General features: G+C 42.5%; 1 protein-coding gene across 4 annotated transcripts in view; it reads right to left on the bottom strand.

Annotated features, from left to right (window-relative positions):
• The window catches only part of CCDC138 (coiled-coil domain containing 138), a 152,036-nt gene that overhangs the window by 58,324 nt on the left and 72,752 nt on the right, over positions 1-20,960 (bottom strand). For all 4 annotated transcript variants that reach the window (XM_030201476.1, XM_030201475.1, XM_030201474.1 and 1 more), the window contains exons 7-10: positions 20,510-20,629; positions 5,701-5,778; positions 5,476-5,589; positions 2,721-2,882 (exon numbers count right to left, since the gene is read on the bottom strand). In XM_030201476.1, coding sequence (XP_030057336.1) covers positions 2,721-2,882; positions 5,476-5,589; positions 5,701-5,778; positions 20,510-20,629 — 474 coding nt within the window. The remainder of the gene's footprint in view (positions 1-2,720; positions 2,883-5,475; positions 5,590-5,700; positions 5,779-20,509; positions 20,630-20,960) is intronic.

Here is a 20,960-nt window from a genome sequence, read left to right as displayed (position 1 = left end):
CACTCGACGGTACCGGTGGCGCAAGCACCCCCGGTACCGGAGGGGAAGGGCGCAACAGCTCTCCCAGGATCTGTGGGAGAACGGCCCGGAGACTCTCGTGCAGAGCGGCTGTGGAGAAAGACATGGAAGCCGATGCAGGCGTCGAGGTCAGAGTCTGTTCCGGGCGTCGAGGCTGTTCCGGGCTGTCCAAGGTGGAGCGCATCGACACCTCCTGAACAGAGGGTGAGCGGTCCTCCCGGTGCCGATGCCTACTGGGTGCCGACTCCCTCGGCGACCCAGAGCTCTCGGTACCGATGCGGGAAGGAGACCGGTGACGATGCTTCTTTGACTTTTTCAAACGAAGCATGTCACCGGAACTTCCCGGTACCGACGAGGACGTAGAATCCAGCCGTCGCTTCCTCGGGGCCGAGGCCGAAGAAGGTCAGTCTCGGGGGGGCTGTACCGCAGGAGCCCTCAGGGTAGGGGGAAACCCACCCGAAGGCTCACCGCCACCAGCAGGGGAATGGACAGCCCTCACCTGCACTCCAGTCGAAGCACCACCGTCCGACGACATCAGCACTAGTGGAGGTCCCGGTACCACCGACGCAGCCTTTCGATGTCTCGGTACTGACGATGCAGAGGGTCGATGCCTCGATGCAGTCGATGCCGAAGGTCTTGATGCTGTCGACGTGGATGCACTCGATGCCCCCGGTGTTGTTGCCGACGAAGAGACCGAGAACAACACGTTCCACTGGGCCAATCTCGCTACCTGAGTCCTCTTCTGTAAAAGGGCGCAAAGACTACAGGCCTGTGGGCGGTGCCCAGCCCCCAGACACTGAAGACACGACACGTGCCTATCAGTGAGCGAGATTACCCGGGCGCACTGGGTGCACTTCTTGAAGCCGCTGGGAGACTTCGATGACATGGGCGGAAAAAATCACGCCGGCGAAATCAAAACTCGTAATGGCGATATAGGCACCAAAAATAGGGAGAGAAAAAACCCGTACCGAGGCCTCAAAAAAGGCCTACCCCGAAAGCGAAAGGAAACTTATGCGGGGCAAAAGCTGGAAGCACGGGAAAGGGGTAAAGACCGTAAAGGTCCGTTTTTTTTTAAAGCAAAAAACGCGAAGACGCGCGAGGGTCACTTTTAGGGGTGCGAAACGGCGCAAACACGACCGTCCCGAGCGCGGACAAAAGAAGACTGACGAACATGAGCCGGTTCGGGCGGGAAGACAGCCGCGCATGCGCGGTGCGCATCGGCGCGCGAGGACTAGCAAAGGCCTTTGCTAGTAAAGTTTTCCGATTGGAGGGGCTGCTGTGGACGTCACCCATCAGTGAGAACAAGCAGCCTGCTTGTCCTTGGAGAATACAGGGCTACATTTAAAACTCTATGTCTGATCTTCAAGGCCCTTAAAGGAAATGGCCCCAAGTACTTGAAGAACAGGACAACCTTCTACACACCTTCAAGGACACTAAGGTCCTCCCAAGGGGTATCCCTAACCACACCCTCTCCAAAAGACATTACACGATGTGATACCCGCAAGCGAGCCTTCTCTAGGTAGCCCCCACACTCTGGAATGCACTCCCTGAAAGGCTCTGTTTAACACAAAACTATCTCTACTTCTGGAAGCAGGTGAAAGCTTGGCTCTTCAACTAGGCCTTTAATGGAACAAGTAACTAACTTGTTAGTGTCACTCACATACACAAGGAGTGACAAGGGCTGCACAAACTGAGGCAGAACATGTTTATCCACTTCTACCCTAGCTAACATTTTATCATCTCTCTAACCTCATCTGCAACTTTCTTTAAATTAGTCCCCTTATTTTCTAACTCCTCTTACCTATCTATATGCACCTTCTTTGCTTATACCCTTATTAAAATAAAATGTTCTTTTACGTATTGTGTTGACATTGTAAGTAGTGTACTATGCCATACTTTGTATTGTTATTTGAATATTTTTACTGCTGTAATTGTCTACTGCTTATGTTTATTTATTCTTACTGTACACCACCTTGAGTGAATTCTTTCAAAAAGGTGGTAAATAAATCCTAATAAACTTACTTGTGGTTTACAGAATTAAAACTGCATAAGCACTTCAGGGCAGCAGTGGCAGTGGGGGAGAAGGGAAGGAACTCAGCACCACTAATTATTGCCTTCAGGTTAAGATAAACTCCAGGAAAGCACTGGTTCCCAGCCTCTAGACTGGTCCAGAAGTGAGCCTTCAGATAAGAGGTCTGGAGGTTTCTCAATCCCAAAGGCCCCTCCCAGAGTAGGGGGAGAAATAGGAAAGGAACTTGGAGAATGAGAAGCATTTCCTAAAGACTGATGCCTTGAAATGCCAGAAGTTCTTTGTAGCCCATTAAAGCTACAATATACTAGCTCTGGATCTATGAGGGCTAAGTAGTACTACTTATCAGCCAAGGAACTGCATGGTGTACCATCATCATCCGCTGGAGACCAAGAAACACAATGTTTTAAGGCTGCACAGTACCTTTAAGGGGCACATCACAAAGAATTACTTTCTTTCTCTGTATTTGTCTGCTGGTCAACAGACATAAACCACAAGTTTTAGACTGATCTGTCAGAAGCTAAGGAAAAGAAGCTTCTCACGTATAACACTGAAAAGTAGTGAACAGGTCATGTTATTCAAGATGCAGTAGTCCAACAGAGAATATGCGTTAAAGTTATTAATTCTAACACAAATTTGGCTCCAGTGCCTAGATATAAACACAAACATGTACCCTGGCACATTTCTCCAGCATATAGTGTTTGGGGGCGGTGCACATGCACATTAATTTCTCATTGCTCTTGATGTCTTCAGGCCAGATTTTATTAAGCTGATGATCTGAGATCCAGTCCATAAGAGCAGATGACAACTCATACACTTGAGTATTAAGAGGTACCTTAAAAAAAGGAATAAAATTAATATTCAAATATGGTGTACATTTTGAGTATAAACTAAAATTACACCTTCCTATAAATTAAAGACACAGTTGTTTTTTGCCCAGCAGTTTCCTTCTGTTCTCTTGGGATTTTAAGTTGAACCACAACTGGCCATTAATGGACTACGGTATTATGAGAGTTCATTCATAACTACCTGGGGATTTCTTCCTCTATTTTATATCCTCTCCCAGTTCACTTATCTCACTCTTTAAAGTGGAAGTCTTCAGCCAACAGCCATGCCAAGGTTTCTTTTTGAAATCTTGCAATCATGGATCATACATCCAACCACTAGGTGTCATCATTGTACACTGACACTAAGATGATCAGAAGCGAATGCGGGCGCTAGAGGCCATTGGTGCCGGATTCGTGCCTGCGTTTGCTAGTGCACAATGATCAGAGACAGTGTGTGTGTGAAACAACAAGCTTGCCAGCTATGAACATAAATTGCAGCAGGCAGAGTGCCAAACAAGGGTGCTCCTCCTGCGGCAAACCCTACGCCAGCTCAGAGCTGGTGTTAGGGTTTTCCGAGCAGAGGAGGCCAGCCGTCACATCCCTGATAGTTCAGTGGACCCCTGGCCCCCCAGACCCCCAATGATGTAACCAAACCCCATTCCCCGAAAATAACTAAAAACCTTGGTGGTTCAGTGGGACCCTCTCTCCACCCGCAAAGGCTAGCCCTGGTGGTCTAGAAGTGACCCCCCCCCCAACTCCATCCAACCTTCAAGAGCGAGGAGGGACTAGCACTCCCTCCCTCCTCCTGCCGGGCCAGGGCGCCTCCTCAAAATGGATGCACTGGGCGGGGCTTAATGGCCATAAAAAGGAGAGTTCCTCCCTTATATAGAAGTTAAGTCACGCCCAGTGCATCCCAGGATACACCGGACAGGGCACTGCCATTTTGAGAAGGTGCCACCGCCTCGCAGGAGGGAGAGAGTGCTAGTCCCTCCTCCTTCTTGAAGGTAGGATGGGGTTGAGGGGTCCACCACTAGACCACCAGGACTAGACTTTAGGGGTGGGAGGAGTCCAACTGGACCACTAGGCTTTCTACTTTTTTTTTTTTTTTGGGGGGGGGGGGGGGGTGGGGATGACTATGGGTGTCCACTGGACATCCAGGCCCATACATGCTTGGGGGGGTTGGGGGTCTGGGTTCCACCAGACTGCCAGGGCATTAGGTTTGATAGGTCTGCTGAAACCTCTTCTGCGGGAGGATTGTGCTTGGGCTCTTGAGCGCATGCCCAGGCACAACCCTCCCGTAGAAGTCCCTAATGATCAATGATAACAACGTGCCTAAATTTGCATGCTATTAGTGTTGATCATTAGGGAGTTCTTTTAGGGCGCTGTTCGGAATTGAGCAGGGAACTGAGCCTCTGAGCATGACTGCCTCTGCAACAGCCTCAATCTCAGGTGATCAAGCACCTGAGGTATTTGACTTAGGAAATCCTCTGGCTGAGCTACTGGGCTGGCTGATATAAAATATATTATGCTTTCAACAGTTGATAGTGGCATCATGCCAAATATAACCTTTTGTGAGGAACAGAGGAATGCTCATATTGCATGTGAAGCAACATTATTGCCCATCAGCTACATTTAAACACCTGCTATACCTCAATCCCCCATTTAATTTTACTACCTACTCTAGGCATCCTACCATCACATCTCAATATTGGCCCGCCTGGAACCTATCTTGAAATAATTATAGCCAACATTAATATAATTTTTTAAGCTTATGAGCATTAACTTATCACCTGGTAATACCTTGTGCTTTGTTCAATTTGAAACAGTTTGGCCAGGGTGAAATTAATCTTGTGACTGCCATTCTCAGCAGCAATACAAGAGTCTTCTTGTGGTATGAGAAACTGTTTATTAATATAATCAAATCATAAATCCAATTCACTGAATAAATCAATTTTAGCTGAAGCTTTCATGGCTATAATATGTAGAGATTTTGCCTCTATGACAGAAGGCCAAAACAGGTTGGCTATTCTCCCTTTCTATTACAATACCAAAGACCCTTCTAGTTCTCTGATTTTACCTGGACTTCCCCATCAACAAAGATCATCTCTCCTTGACTCATGCCTTTTTGAATTCTACTATAGTTTCTGTCCTCAAAAATCTCCACTGGGAGGCTGTGCCATGTATCCACCAATTTTTCCATGAAGAAACATTTTCTTCTATTATACCCTCTATCCCCAATTCCTAAAGAGACATATGTAAAAGGTCCTGGCTCAATCTCAAAGGCCACACTAGCACTTTTTCTTTTATAAAACTGAAAATTCTGGCATTAAACATTTTAGACACAAAGAATTTGCACAAGTTTAGCATTAGCGCTCACAAGTTTTAATCATTAAAGCTTCAGTCATTTCCATGGCTGATAGAAGATCCTGCTAACAGATTTCAAAAAACTGAGTTAAAGCAAATATTTCCATGAAGTGTTGATGCTAATGTTGTGAACTGGAGCCCGTCAGGTGAATCCCAAAACAAGACACCAAAATACCAATTTAAGCAGAATGGATAAGTTGACAGTTTACAAGTAGAAGACAGTCATTCATCTCTCACCTTAGAAGTTTTGGTGGTTAGATGTGTTTTCTCCTGCTTGCTAGGTTTCATCTCTTGACTTGCTTGTACTGTATTATCTTTACACTTCTGAACCATCAGAAATGTATGCTTCCTCTACAAAATAATAGGTGGTATATCAAGTCTGAATATACTTTTTACAAATTACATTTGATTTGATTATAAAAGGGAAAAAGCAAAGCAAAAACTGAAATATCTCATACATACCTGTAAGTTTTCTAAACGAGCTTGAACTTTCCTAGTTTGAATTTCCAGCTTCTTGTTCTGCTCACTAACATCAGTTAACTACAACAAAAGCAAGCATATGAACCAAAAATTGCCTGGGGGTCATCTGTTACATGCATTCCCAAGATTTTAGATTCTAGGTCTACTACACTGTTCTGAAATCGGATGCACTGTGAAATTTGTTCTTACCTTTTAATTTGCTTTTTTTGGGTCCTGCTAGAGCAGTCCAGAGAAGTGGGTTATGCTCCTCAACCAGCAGATGGGTATCTCTAGCGTTTAGTTCACGCTACAAACGCTAACATACCTTTGTAAAAGAACCCCTCCCCACCTGTGTCCTTGTCATTTTTTTTTATATGTAGGTAAGACTAAGCGTCTAATCAAGACTCGCATCACAGAGCACTGAAGCTGCATCAGCCAGAATGTGTTATCAGCACCTTTTGTGGAGAATGCAGCTAATCACATTCCACCAATGATTTCCAGTTTTTAGTCTTTAAGGTTCTAAAGTACTCCTGGAGAGGGGGTGATGTGGACATATGCCTCCTACATGAAGCGCATTTTAGAGACAGCGGCATCACAAAGCCCACTGTCAGGTTGTCCAACATCTTTTCCCCCCCCTCTCTCAAACCCCTCCCCCCTGGTTTATTTACATTCAATGTCTGCTGCCGGCCTCTTCTCTTTACTGTATTCTGCCCTGTCTCTCTCAAAGTGTATCAACTACAAATAAAGACTGTATAATAAACTAGCGATTCCATGGTTTGTCTTTGAAGAGCCATTACTTGTTCCCCACTCTTTCTGGACTTCTGAATATCCCTGTCATTGGTGCTTACTTGGTTAGCAGAATAAGTGCCTTAGAAAATATCAACCCCAGAATAACTAGTTTTATTATGGTGTGTTAAACGGAGCTTTTCTTTTGCTGCCATTTTTTTTTTTTTGGCTCCTTGTCGTTTGAGCATTTTGCATCTCTTTTGTGTTTTTGGAGAAAAGAAGTTAAAGTATGTGCTGATTGAAACATGGTTCTTTGAGCTTGTCTGACGGTTATGATCTATTGTTTTGTTTTGATAGCAGCTACTACTCTTTAAGAATCTGCTAGGCAGCTGGCCAGTCTTGTCTAACAGTTGGGGCAACACTGGCCCCACTGATATTTTGTATTCTTGTGTGTGTGTGTGGGGGGGGGGGTGGGTTGCCAGATCATCTCTCACTTCAGGCAACAAATTGTCTTGAGCTGCCCTTGCACCCGAGACTATTTTTGTAGTAAGGAATCCATAGAGACTCATTTATTCATAATGGGTTTTTTTTGCAGTGTTTTAAAATTTTTGTTTATAGTGGATTTTGAATATGAAGGTACCTTTTTATTTATAGTGTTTTTTGCACACAGTTCTTTTTAACCATATTTGGTTTTGCACACAGCTTCCTTTTTCTGCAGTGGCTTTTGCACATAGCCATTTATGCATGGTTTCTTATCCTTTTGTTCCCTTCCATTGTTCCTCTTTTTTCCCTTCTTTCATCCTCTTTTCCCTTCCTCCTCCTCTTGTTTTTTTCCTTTTCTCTTTTTTCACTTTTTCTTTTTTCCCTTTTCTTTCCCCGCTCTCTTTGCTCTTTTTCTCCCCTTTCCTTTCCTCTTCCCTTTAGCTTTTTTCCCCTCCCCTTCCCTTGTACCCCCCTTTTCCCCTTCCCTCTCATTTCTTTTTTCTCACTCTCCCTTTTTTTTTTAAACCCCTTGGGGCCAGCACTTTCAATATATATAATTTTTCTCCCAAAATACACACACGCACATATGACAGTTCATACATAATTACCTGCGGATTATTTCCTATAGTGGACAAACCATGGCCATCATCATTACGATTATCATGCACCTCAGAATCTCATTTACTCCTGCAGAGTGTATAGTTACAAATATAGGGAAAATCCTCTTAAGATGAAGAATTCCCTCTTGAAGCAAGAAACAAGATACTTATTTACAGTTGACTGATACAGTGTTTCTATTTGTGGACTTTTTTTGATTGCTTAATCTACTCTGTCACTTAAGAACCATTTTGTATTTCTCAATCCGGAAATGGCAATCGCCATTACGGCATTATGTAAGCCACATTGAGCCTGCAAATAGGTGGGAAAATGTGGGATACAAATGCAACAAATAAATAAAATAATAAATAAATTCACTTAGCTCACTCTTTAAAGTGAAAGTCTTCAGCCAACAGCCATGCCTTTAGGTTTCTTTCTGAAATCTTGCAATCATGGATCTTAAATCTAGCCACTGTAGGTGTCATCATTGTACACTGACACTCAGACGATCAGAAGCATATATCTGTCTATATATATATATATATATATATATATATATATATATATATATATATATATATATATATATATATAATTCTTCCTTTAAAGCCAAATCTTTTTCCACACCATTCGGTCCCTGCATCATTCATTTTTGTCATTTTTCCCTATTATTAATAAGCAAATACTTTTATATTCAGTGACATATTCTTCACAACCCCCCCCCCCCCCCCCGGTGGCTGATGTGGCCATTACATTATTCATGAAAGGGTGATTCTTAAACCGAACTGTGTGATGATGCAACTTCTTCTATGCTTCCGCGCCTTGCCGGCAGCAGCATCATTGATTTATCCACTTGGTAAGAGACTTCTCTGCAGTTTTTTCCCTTTGCAGTATTTTTCCTATGCTTTTTTAACATGTATTATATTTCCTCATACATATTGGTGTCCATTATATGGTGTCCGTTATATACTTTTTAAGAAAATTGTTTTATTCATATATATTTTGCACTTAAATTTTACATTTTCGTTGTGATGCCTACAAGTGACTGTCACTCCACTTGCATTGTTGATGCTGTTGGTACATATTTGCGGAAACATTATGGGCTTCTTTTACAAAGTCACGCTAGTGATTCCTGTGCGGTAAATGAGAGGAAGCCCATTCAATTTCTATGGACTTCCTCTCATTTGCCGTGTGGGAATTGCTAGCGTGGCTTTGTAAAAGAAGCCCTATGTATGAAGCGGGGTTTTTTTTGTTATTATCCCATTCTGCACTGACACCAGCATCATTTGTTTATCAGTTTGGCAAGGATTTCTCTTCCTTCCTTTATTCTTAAAAGATGTTGTCTTTCATGTTTTTTATGTGCATTACTGAATGGGGGCGCATAATTTTAGTAGTTTTATTGCCCATGTTTTCTTTATTTCCCACGTTTTTAAAATTAAGTTTTATCTTTCATATGAGTCCTTTATTGATTTATTTTCTGGCGTTTTAATTTTACTTTTTAATTTTCACATTTCAGAATGCAACAGTAGCATTATGCATTTTAAGAATGAAATGTTTGTCCATTTTATCATACCAAAGTTTATATTTAACTTTCCCCATGCATTTGTTCTCATTTTTTCTCCTTCCTGTCTTGGGATATGTAGTTTTTTGTTTTAGGGTGGGTGTCTCCATTATAGTTTCTATTACATCCTAGTTTTGTACATTGTGACATAGTTAGTATTCCTTGTTTGTAGTTGGATGAGTTCTCATTAGAACTTGAGTTGGAGCACTGCTTCTCCATTGCTTGAACCTCCAATTTGGACTATTAGCTTTTATACTACACAGGTTTGACTTTGTAGACCCTTTCAATTCGTGTGTTATAACCAAACTATAGAAATAGGTGGTCTATTTTATATACTATCACCACATATGTCCACAAATAGATGCTGAATGTGATTTATAAATGAATTGCCCATATAATTGGATATGTAACCTCATTAGTTTATCTCTCCTGTCAATTTGATTCTAATGTATTCACTTTTATCTGTATTTTATATGTTTGGTGTTTTTGTTTTAGATGCATTTTATAATTTATAACTTGTAATTTAGTTTTTGTTTATATGATATTCTTTTTTACGATTTTTTTTAACTAGTCACTAGTGTGTGTGTATATGTATATATATATATATCATTTTTAAAAGATTTATGTATTTTACACATGTATACCATTACAGTAGTCTAATATCAGTTCAACTTATACTGTCCCTATTTTCTGTTATTATATTAACATTTGCTCTGTAACAAAGCTTTTTAGATCAGTAACTGGATTAATTATCATCAGCCAGGTTGTCTTTTTCTAACTGAAGCCTGGTTGTCCTCTGAGGAAAATCCACGTATAAATGAATTTTGTCCTGCTGGCTATAGGGTAATTTCTTTAGCATGACGTGGAAAGAAGGTAGTGGTATTGCTTTGGTCTATAAAACAATATTTTATGCAAACTTAATAGAGTCAACCATCACAGCAGATATAGAGATTTTTGCTTGTCAACTTAAGAAACCGACTTTAAGTGATTCCCTGACCTGTATTCTTTGTTACTGTCCCCTGGGAAATGGGTTAAGGCTTCTACTACATTCTATGATTTTGTTCTTAGAAACTAATTTTCAATCCATGCAACTTGATCTTGGGAGATTGTTAATATACATTTAGAAAAGGATGGTAATTCAGGGAGACATTATCTTTACTTTTTTCTTTCTTCTTTGAATTATTCCATTCTTCTCCCTTACCCTACCCATGACAAGGGTAACCAATTGGATTTAATTTCTTTTTTTTGATACTATTATTTCAAATATTAGTTTAGAAGTCGTTAATTGGGAACAAAATCTCTGGTCAGATAATTTTTGCTAATTTATTATACTGCATTGGAAGCAGGTTAGGGGTTCTATCAATTATCAACCCATTCGTTATATCACCAAAGGTAGAATTAATCCAGTTAATTTTTGGGATATCTTTTGGGATATCTGAATTGATATTAGTGGTCTAATATCAATTCAGCTGAATTTATTGATGACTGGCAAAGGATAAGTTCTACAATTCTTGATGAGATAGCCCCGCTTCAATTGAAAGTTAAGTATCCCAGATGTAGCTTCTACGGTTTACGCCCTGATCGTGACTGAATAGGTATGGATGGGCTGGAGTGTAAATTTTAAGGGGTTTCAATGTTAGCTTCAGAATTTAGTACAAGAACAGTGCTGGGCAGACTTCTACAGTCTGTGCCCTGAGAATGGCAAGGACAAATCAAACTCGGGTATAAAGTATCACATACCATGTAAAATGAGTTTATCTTGTTGGGCAGACTGGATGGACCATAGAGGTCTTTATCTGCCGTCATTTACTATGTTAATATGTAGCAATAAATGGTATACATCAGAGGTACTGAAATTAAAGCAAACATTAGGAAGCTCGAGCAAAAATGGGTAAAAGATAAATCTGACCATAGAGTGATTTGGAGGAAGACAGTTCATGACTCTGCTGCACGACTCATTTTCCGCCAAAATCGCTATGCTCATATTAGCCCTCTCCTCAAATCACTTCAATGGCTCCCTATCCGTTTCCGCATTCAATTCAAACTTCTCTTACTGACCTATAAGTGTATTCACTCTGCTGCTCCCCAGTACCTCTCCACTCTTGTCTCTCCCTACACCCCCCCTCGGGCACTCAGTTCTGTTGATAAATCACTTTTGTCAGTTCCCGTCTCCTCTACTGCTAATTCCAGACTCCGTTCCTTCTATCTCGTTGCACCACAAGCCTGGAATAGACTTCCCAAGCATGTACGTCTAACCCCGTCTTTGGCCGTCTTCAAGTCCAAGCTAAAAGCCCACCTCTTTGATGCTGCTTTTGAGTCCTAACCACTGCTCACTTGCCTGTACCTTTTATCTCCTCCTCTTTAATTCTCCTTACCTCTTAATTGTTCTGTCTGTTACCTGTCTTATTTAGATTGTAAGCTCTTTGAGCAGGGACTGTCTTTGTGTGTATAGTGTACAGCGCTGCGTACGCCTTGTAGCGCTATAGAAGTGATAAGTAGTAGTAGTAGTAGATTATAAGAAAGTGTTAAAATCGACCAGGAAAAATTATTTCTTTAAACTAATAGGAGTTGATCAACCTAATAACAAATATTTGTTTCAGATTCTTAATAGTCTTACTGACACTTCTCTATCTCAATTTCAGGATTCTAAATTCATTCCAACTGCGAATCAACTAGCTGGTTATTATCAGAGTAAAATAGGTACTATGTCCATAACCCAATACTGATTTTTAATTACTCCTCCTGGGGGAATTCTGCTCAAAATAAATTTAAAGTTACGCACAAAAAATTTGAAAATCTCCCCCAAGCTTGAAATCTACTCACCCCCCCCCCCCCAGATTTTTTTCTCTCCTCAAACTTGACCCTGCCCAGCAATATCACTCCCTGGGATCTAGTCTTCCCATTTCTCTCTTTCCAACTTAGCCTGAAGCCCTCCCACTCCCTTGATAAGTTTAGCCCCCAGCTTTCTCTGATCCTTATTCAGGGAGGGTATTTCCCAGATTTCTCTCTGCCCTCTAGTTTTTTCTCTCCATCTCCACCTTCTAGAATGTTCTCTGCCCTCCACAGTTCACTTTTCCCACCCCTCAGCCTTCTTTGGCCCCTTTCTCTCTAACTCCCAGCAATACCCCTAGTTATGTCCCTCCTCAGTTTCCACCCCCCATCTCTGCTTTTTTTCTCCTCCACTACTCCCCTCCCCATGGCACACATCCAATTTACTCTCCCCCAACTCCTGCAACATACCCCCCATCGTGAGACAGAAAATGACTGCACAGTGGGCCACGCCATCCTCCTTTGATTCCTGACTCCAACTGTTCCTTTGAACCACACAAGACTTCATACAGCCATGCAATTCAAGAAGCCCTTTTACAAAGGTGCGTAATGGCCTACGTACATGCGGCAAATCGGCATTACTGCCTGGCTACTGCATACAACTGGCGGTAATTCCGAGTTTAGTGTGCACCGAAAACCCACGGTAGAAAACCCAAATCTCTCTTGTCGTCCCCCTTCTCCTCCACCGCTAACTCCAGACTTCGTTCCTTTTATCTTGCAGCACCTTATGCCTGGAACCGTCTTCCCAAACCCATACGTCTAGCTCCATCTATACCTGTTTTTAAATCTATGCTGAAAGCTCACCATTTCTCTACTGCCTTTGGCTCCTAACCGCTACTCATTTGCCCTCCTCCTCTCCCCTGTTCCTCTTTACCCTGCAATTCCCTTGCCCGTAATGTCTTGTCTGTTTTACCTAGATTGTAAGCTCTTTGAGCAGGGACTGTCTCTCTATGTCAAATGTTCAGCGCTGCGTGCGTCTGGTAGCGCTATATAAATGCTATTAGTAGTAGTAGAAAATTTTCTATTTTCTACTGCAGGGGCATTCCTGGTGGTAATCGTCAGTTGGCGCGCGCTGGACTGTTACCTCGCGGGTAATATGTGAGCCCTTACTGTTAAGTCAATGGGTGGCGTTAAGGGCTCAGGCCATAGACGAGTGCTGGTTTTCATTTTGTCGCATGTCCATTTCCCGGCTCAACTCCCCTTTTTTTCCCCCAGACGCGATGGAGAAATAACCTGGCGAGTGTCTAATACACGCGCCCACACTACTGTGGGTCGTTTTTTGGCGCACCTTAGTAAAAGGGTCCCTATATAAAGAGCTGGGATCAGAAGGTGGACAGAGCTCAATGTGGAGCCAACTACCTCTTTTTCTTGTGATCACTGCAGGAAATGGGGGAGAGAAACTGAGTTATCACTGCTTCTATTCCCTATAATTGCTGATGCTGTCCCCAAAGAATTCGGCATGGTAAATGCAAAAAATTCTACATGAATGGGGAGTTCTGCATAGTGCAGAATTCCCCCAGAGGTAAATTATACATTATCAAATAGGTTAAAAAACAGGAGCAATGGTTGTAAGTATGTGCTTGTAATGAAATGATGTCCCTCAGGAGATTAAGGTAATTTGCCTTGCGTCACAGCATGTGGACTTAAATTAATTTCCTAACAAATACCCATATGCTGTGCTGCTTAACAGTCTGACTGCTTCATTCAACCGACAATAGGGCTGCTGCAAGTTATTTAAGTTCATCAGAAAAGAAAGGAGCCTATGAATGAAACAAATCACCTAATGATGTACCTTCAAGTCTAACTCTAAAAGAATTTGAGAAGAAATAGCTTTTTCAGATTAAGAGGCTATGCTTTAGGATGCATGCCGATAAATAGTATGGATTCCTTCATGTACCGATGCTGCATATTTTGAAATCCTTTATTTCCTGTACAAATTATATGTCTCCTGCCTTCTACATTACTGTCTTGTGGGCAAGCTTATAAACAGGACACCTATAAAAATCACAAAGCATGTACCTGTTTTGTAAAGTCAACACATGGCTGGCTCTATGTACCTTGAATGTACCTTGATAAAACAAGCTTATGGAATAAGCGCCTGTGCCATACAAATGCTGCACACAAAGTTGCACCTGCTCCAAGGTAGGTGCTACTTAGTGGATATACTTTGCATAGGTTAAGTGTGTGCCTCACAACTCCACTCTTCTGCCTAAATGCCACTGTCAAGATTAATATTTGCAGCTTATAAACTGGACATCTTTATTTCTAAAACTTCACTGGCTCCTTATTGAGGCTTGGATATCATTCAAACTTTGATTTTTGTGTTCAAAATTTTGGGCCCTTTTTACTAAGCCACGCTATGTAGATGCCCATAATATTCCTATGGGTGTCTGTACAGTTAGCATGTGCTAATTTGTAGCACACGCTAAAAATATTAGCACATCTTAGTAAACATGGTCCTTTATATGGTATTGCACCATATTTGCTGATTTTAATTCACTTGTCCACGAGCAGAAATTTACATTCTTCTTGTAATCAGATGTTACTTCATTTCCCAACTGTTAAAAAGGTCGTCACATAAGCAAGTGACCTCTTCTATTTTATATCAATCCTCTTCTGTATGGAATGCCTTGTCTATTCCTATTAGGTGTAAGAGGAATTATCTGCAATTTAAGAAATCATTTAAAACCTTCCTTTGTGGGAATTAAGGGAGGGAGGGAGTCTGGGTAGGTTCGAGTCGATTTCAGAAGGGGTAGAAGTCATAAGAAACAAGGTCTCACCCCTGAGTTTGGGACAAGAAAATAAGTTGTCAATATTTAATTAAAAAGCTTCCACTTTTAGAAGTTTATCTAAATTCTAGCTGTTGAGCTGTTGTCTTTGATGGTTCCATGTATTTTTTAATTTTATTGTTTTATTGAGAAATGTCCTAGTCATTAGTTTTATAATCTGCATTGAACTGTGCAAGTGACTTGCAGAATATAAGTGCACATAAAAAATCATGAATGCTCTTGTCGACCCATGTATGTATAAACCCATGCATTTTTACAGGAGCCATCTCCCACAAATAAAGCAAAGGTACTTACCTGTAGCAGATGTTCTCCGAGGACAGCAGGCAACACCGAACTGTGTCGTCGGTCTGGAACTCATAGCAAGTATCAGTAGAGCTTTGTAGAGTGTGAGGCACGCGCCACCGCGTATGCGCAAATGCCTTCCCACCCGCTGTGAGAACGTGGTCTCCTCAGCTTACTATTACCACAGCAAAAATCAAGTAAAAATAATAGAGGAGACAACGCCAAGGGGAGATGGGAGGAATTGTGAGAATATAAAGCCACTGTCCTTGGAGAATGCCTGCTACAGGTAAGTACCTTCGCTTTCTCTGAGGACAAGCAGGCTTATTTATTCTCACAAGTGGGGAATCCCTAGCATCCAGGCTCACAAAAACAACGAACATTTGACGATTGGCCTCACAACGGTAAGGACATAACATAGATTAATAACCTGAAACTATACACAGTGCAATCTAAATGAGAGTGCAGCCTGGAATGGAATAAAATGGGCCTAGGAGGATGGAGTTGGATTCTAGACCCCAAAATTACTACTACTACTTATCATTTCTATAGCACTACTAGACGTACGCAGCGCTGTACACTTGAACATGAAGAGACAGTCCCTGCTCAACAGAGCTTACAATCTAATTAGGACAAACAGGACAAACAAAAGATAAGGGACTATTAAAGTGAGATTGATAAAATAAGGGTTCTGAACAAGTGAAAAAGTCAGGAGTCAAAAGCAGCACCAAAAAGGTGAGCCTTCAGCCCAGACCCAAAGATGGCCAGAGATGGAGCCGACGCATCGGCCCAGGAAGTCCACTCCAGGCATGATTCTACAACATTGTCTGCCCGAACACATTGTTGCGTCGGGTATCCTGCTCAAGGCAGTAGTGTGATGTGAATGTGGGAACTGAAGACCACTTTGCAGCCTTGCAAATTTCTTCAATGGAGGCTGACCTCAAGTGGGCTACTGACGCAGCCATGGCTCTGACATTATGAGCCGTGACATGACCCTCTAGGGTCAGCCCAGCCTGGGCAGAAGTGAAGGAAATGCAATCTGCCAGCCAATTAGAAATGGTGCATCTCCCCGATGGTGACCTCCATCCTGTTAGGATTAAAAGAAACAAAAAGCTGAGTGGGCTATCTGTGGGGCATGGTCAACTCCATGTAGCAAGCCAATGCTCTCTTGAAATCCAAAGTGTGCAAGCTGCTTTTGCCAGGATGGGCAAGAGGTCGGGGAAGAATGTTGGCAAGACAATCAACTGGTTCAGATGAAATTCTGACACCACCTTTGGCAGGAACGTAGGATGAGTGTGAAGGACTACTCTGTTGTGATGAAAAACTTAATATAAGGTGTATCCACCACTAAGGCCTGAAGCTCACCAACTCTATGAGCTGAAGTAACAGCCACCAAGAAAACGACCTTCCAGATGGCAGGAATTCAGTGGCTTGAAAGGAGGTTTCATCAGCTGGGTGAGAATGACATTGAGATCCGATGACACTGGTGGAGGTTTGATAGGGGGCTTTGACAAAAGCAAACCTCTAATGAAGCAAACAACTAGAGGCTGTCCAGAGATGGGCTAACCTTCTATACACTCTGATAGGTGTAGAAGGTATTCAAGCAAGGTCTGTGTAGGGCAAGCAAGGGGATCTATGGCCTTGCTCTCACATCAGACGACAAACCTCCTTCATGTGAAAGAATAGCACCATTTAGTGGAGTCTTTCCTGGAAGCCAGCAAGACCCAGGAGACCCCTCTGAAAGACCCAAGCAAGTGAATTCTAGGCTCTCAACATCCAAGCTGTGAGAGCCAGAGACTGGAGATTGGAATGTAGAAGAGAACCTTCGTTCTACGTGATGAGGGCCAGAAAACACTCAAATCTCCATGGTTCTTCGGAGGATAACTCCAGAAGACGAGGGAATCATATATGCTGCGGTCAGTACGGCACAATCAGAATCATGGTTCCACGGTCTTGCTTGAGTTTTAACGAAGTTTTCCCCAACAGAAGTATGGAAAGATACGCATACCAGAAGACCCGTCCCCCAACTGAGGAGGAAGGCATATGACACTAGTCTGTCGTGGGCCTGAATCCTGAAACAGAACTGAGAGACTTTGTTGTTGATCTGAGTGGCAAAAAGATCCACTGAGAGGGTGCCCCATGCTCGGAAGATCTTGTGGGTTATGCCCATATTGAGAGACTAGTCGTGTGGTTGCATTATCCTGCTCAGTCTGTCAGCCAGGGTATTGTTTTTGCCCGCCAAATAAGTGGCTAAAAGAAAGATGCCTTGCTGGCGAGCCCAATGCCACAAGACAGCTTCCTGACAGAGGGCATGATCCGGCGCCCCTCTGCTTATTGGTGTAATACATTGCAACCTGATTGTCTGTATAGATGAGTACAATTTGGTGAGACAGCCGATCTCTGAAAGACTGCTCTAAAGATTTGTCTCCTGAGTGGACCAAAGACCTTGGGTGTGAAGCCCATCTATCTGAGCTCACCATCCCAGGAGAGATGCATCAGTCATCAGAACTTTGTTGTGGCTGAGGAATTTGGAATGGAAGTCCCAGAGTCAAATTGGATCAAATGGTCCACCACTGAAGGGAGCTTACAAGCTCTGGAGACACTTGGATGACATCTTTGAGGCTCTCTGTGACTTGATACCACTGAGAAGCCAGGGTCCATTGAGCTGATCTCATTTGAAGACGTGTCATGGGTTTATGGGTTTAACATACACTGTGGAAGTCATATGGTCCAACAATCTCAACATCTGCGAAGCTGTGACCTTTAGAGAGGCTCGAACTTTGGAAGCGAGCGCAACAAGAGTGTCTGCTCTCGTGTCAGGAAGGTAGGCTCGAACCTTCTGTTTATCAAGCAGGGCTCCTATGAACTCCAATCGCTGGACAGGGTGAAGATGGGACTTGAGGTAGTTTAAAATGAACCCTAGTAGCTCAAGCACCCAAACAGTCATTAGCATGGACTCCTGAACACCAGCCAAAGTGGTGCTCTTTACCAGCCAATGGTCGAGATATGGGAACACATGGACTCCCAGTCTGCACAGCAATGCTGCAACTCCAGCTAGACATTTGGGAGCTGATGAGAGGCTAAAAGGCAACACGCGGTACTGAAAGTGATGTGTTCTCAGCTGAAATCGAAGATACGTCCAGTGGGCTGGAAGTATCGAGATGTGAGTATATGCATTCTTTAAATCCAGCGAGCATAGCCAATTGTTTTCCTGAATCACTGGGAGACGGGTGCCCAGGGAAATCATCCAGAACTTTTCTTGGACAAGAAATTTGTTCAGAACCCTTAGGTCTAGGATGGGATGCAGTCCCCCCCACCCCCGGGTCTTCTTTTGCACACGTATCTGGAATAGAATCCCCACCCTTCCTCCCCTGGTGGAATGGGCTCGACTGCATTGGCCTTCAGAAGGGCTGAGAGCTCCTTTGCAAGTACCTGCCTGTGCTGAGAGCTGAAGGAATTTGGAGGTTTTAGATACCAACTGACTGCATGTCTGAGACGAACTATTTGAAGAATCCACCGGTCGGAGATTATAAGGGGCTACCTTTCGTGAAAAAACTTCAGCCTACCCCCGACCGGCAAGTCATCCGAGAAGGACATTTTTACTGTCCTGGAGCCAGTCAAAAGCTCATCCCTTGCTTTGCCTGGGGATCAGCAGGGGCCTTTGGCGCACACTGTTGATGTGAATGAGCGCACTGGGGTTGAGCCTGAACAGTTTGGCGAGCCAAGATATTGTACCTATGCCTCTGATAGTAATAGGCACTCCTCCTTGGTTTGCCAAAAGTCCTCCTAGCTGAGGAAGCAGATGCAGAAGGCGCTCGTCAGGAGAGAGAAGAGATGGTATCAGTATGTTTTTTGGTTTGCTCCTGCTGAACAGAAAGTTCCAAGTCAGAAACATGCAGCCATGAAAGTCTACGCATTGCTATACTCTGTTCAGAGATCCTGGATGCCACATACATTTGTACCCCGCGCTTTCCCACTCATGGCAGGCTCAATGCAGCTTACATATTATATACAGGTACTTATATTTGTACCTGGGGCAATGGAGGGTTAAGTGACTTGCCCACAGTCACAAAGAGCTGCCTGTGCCTGAAGTGGGAATTGAACTCAGTTCCTCAGTTCCCCAGGACCAGAGTCCACCACCCTAACCACTAGGCCACTCCTCTACTCCAATATGACTATTTGGGAGATGAGAGTTGAAGCCTGATACATCTTCCACCCAAAAGAATCCAGGGTTCTTGCTTCTCTACCCGGGGGCACAGAGGCATAGTCCCTGGAACTCCTAGCTCTTTTAAAAGCAGATTCCACCACCACGGAATTGTGAGGCTGAGGAGACCGTGTTCTCGCTGCGGGCGGAAAGACACTCGCGTATGCAGGGTGAAGCATGTCTCATGCTCCACAAAGCTCTACTGATACCTGTTATAAGTTCTGGACCAGGCAACGTGGATCAGCGTCACCCACTTGTGAGAATAAATAACCCTGCTTGTCCTCGGAGAAAACAAGATTCACACATGGGAAATATTTCATATGAATTACTCCCTTTCCCCCTGATTCTATACAGTGTGCCTAGTTTCCAAGTGTCATCTATAACGCTGCACATAACTTAATTGGCTTAATAGCCCATCTGTGTTGTTAACAGTACTTAACAAGTAATAATATGCACTAATTGGCAATGATTTGAATTTTTACGCACAACTCCCTAAGCGTATTCTGTAAAGCATTGCGCCTAACTTTGAATGCGTAGGCATAAAAGGGGTGTGGTTATGGGCAGGGAAGTGGGAGTTTTGTGGGTATTCCAAATTTTATGCACGTTGTTATAGAATATGGCCCTCTGCGCCTAAATCTACACACTGGTACTTATGCCACGTTGTCACTGGTGTAAATGGATGAGCATAGTTTTAGCGCTAGGATATCGACTAAGCGTATTCTATATACTGTGTCTAAATCTAGGCACTGCTTATAGAATACACTTAGGTGGAAATGTTTTTCACGCTGAGTTTTTAAACTCCATATAGAATCTGGCCCTTTATGTGTAGCTGGAATGTTTAAGAACCATACCATTAACTCATTTAATGGAATCATACATACTTTGTAATTACTTTACACAGTTTTCATAGTTATAGTAGAGCTAGCCAACTACTGTACTCAAGGACTGCAAATTGAGTTAGTTTCTGGGATATCTAAACTGAAAACTGTGCATATTTCAACACATTTAGTATGAGATTAGATAGCATATTTTCAGAGGAAAAACTTGATTGCAACCCTTCAGAACTAAAATTGTTCATCTATGTACTAGATTTTTGTTTTACTTAGGGGTTATTATTATTTGTTACATTTGTATCCCACATTTTCCCACCTTTTTGCAGGCTCAATGTGGCTTACATATAACCGTTAGTAATGCACCCTACTGACATGAGGAAAGAAAACAAAATTATTTTTTTGTTTCAGGTTAAAAAAGATTTAATTGACATTTCTCATGTCATTTCAGATGAATGCACATCCCTACTATGAACTACTGTATTTAGAAGAGATATAAAGCATCAATCTTTACCTCTTTTTTTAAAGAATCATTCAGATCTTTCAAGGTGTCAAAAGATGACTTGAGCCGTTTGTTTTCTTTAATCTTTTCTTTAAGGGTTTCTGACAGCTGTTTAACCTCTGCTTCATGTTGCTGCAAAGAAGCAAGTGTTAGAGAAACAGGAATAACATACAGAATGAATAGTTTTAATATAAAAAAATCAGCAGACTAAAAATCCACATTTGATAATTATGTGAATAAAAAAAAAAGTCACTAGAATCTCTCCAAATTTTGAAATATGCCCCCCCCCCCTTAAGTAGCATTTACTAGTGTACATCTATCATTGAATCTGTGAGCTAGTACAATCCTAAAATATATGTGGTTTCAACCAAAAATAGATATGAAAGTCAGGTGACAATAAAGCAAAGATATTTACCTGTAGCTGGTGTTCTTCGAGAACAGCAGGCTGATTATTCGTACATCT

This window comes from Microcaecilia unicolor, chromosome 4, assembly GCF_901765095.1.
Source record: "Microcaecilia unicolor chromosome 4, aMicUni1.1, whole genome shotgun sequence".
Classification (NCBI taxonomy): domain Eukaryota; kingdom Metazoa; phylum Chordata; class Amphibia; order Gymnophiona; family Siphonopidae; genus Microcaecilia; species Microcaecilia unicolor.
Note: the sequence above shows the minus strand (reverse complement) of the source record. Positions and strands in the feature narration are given on the sequence as shown.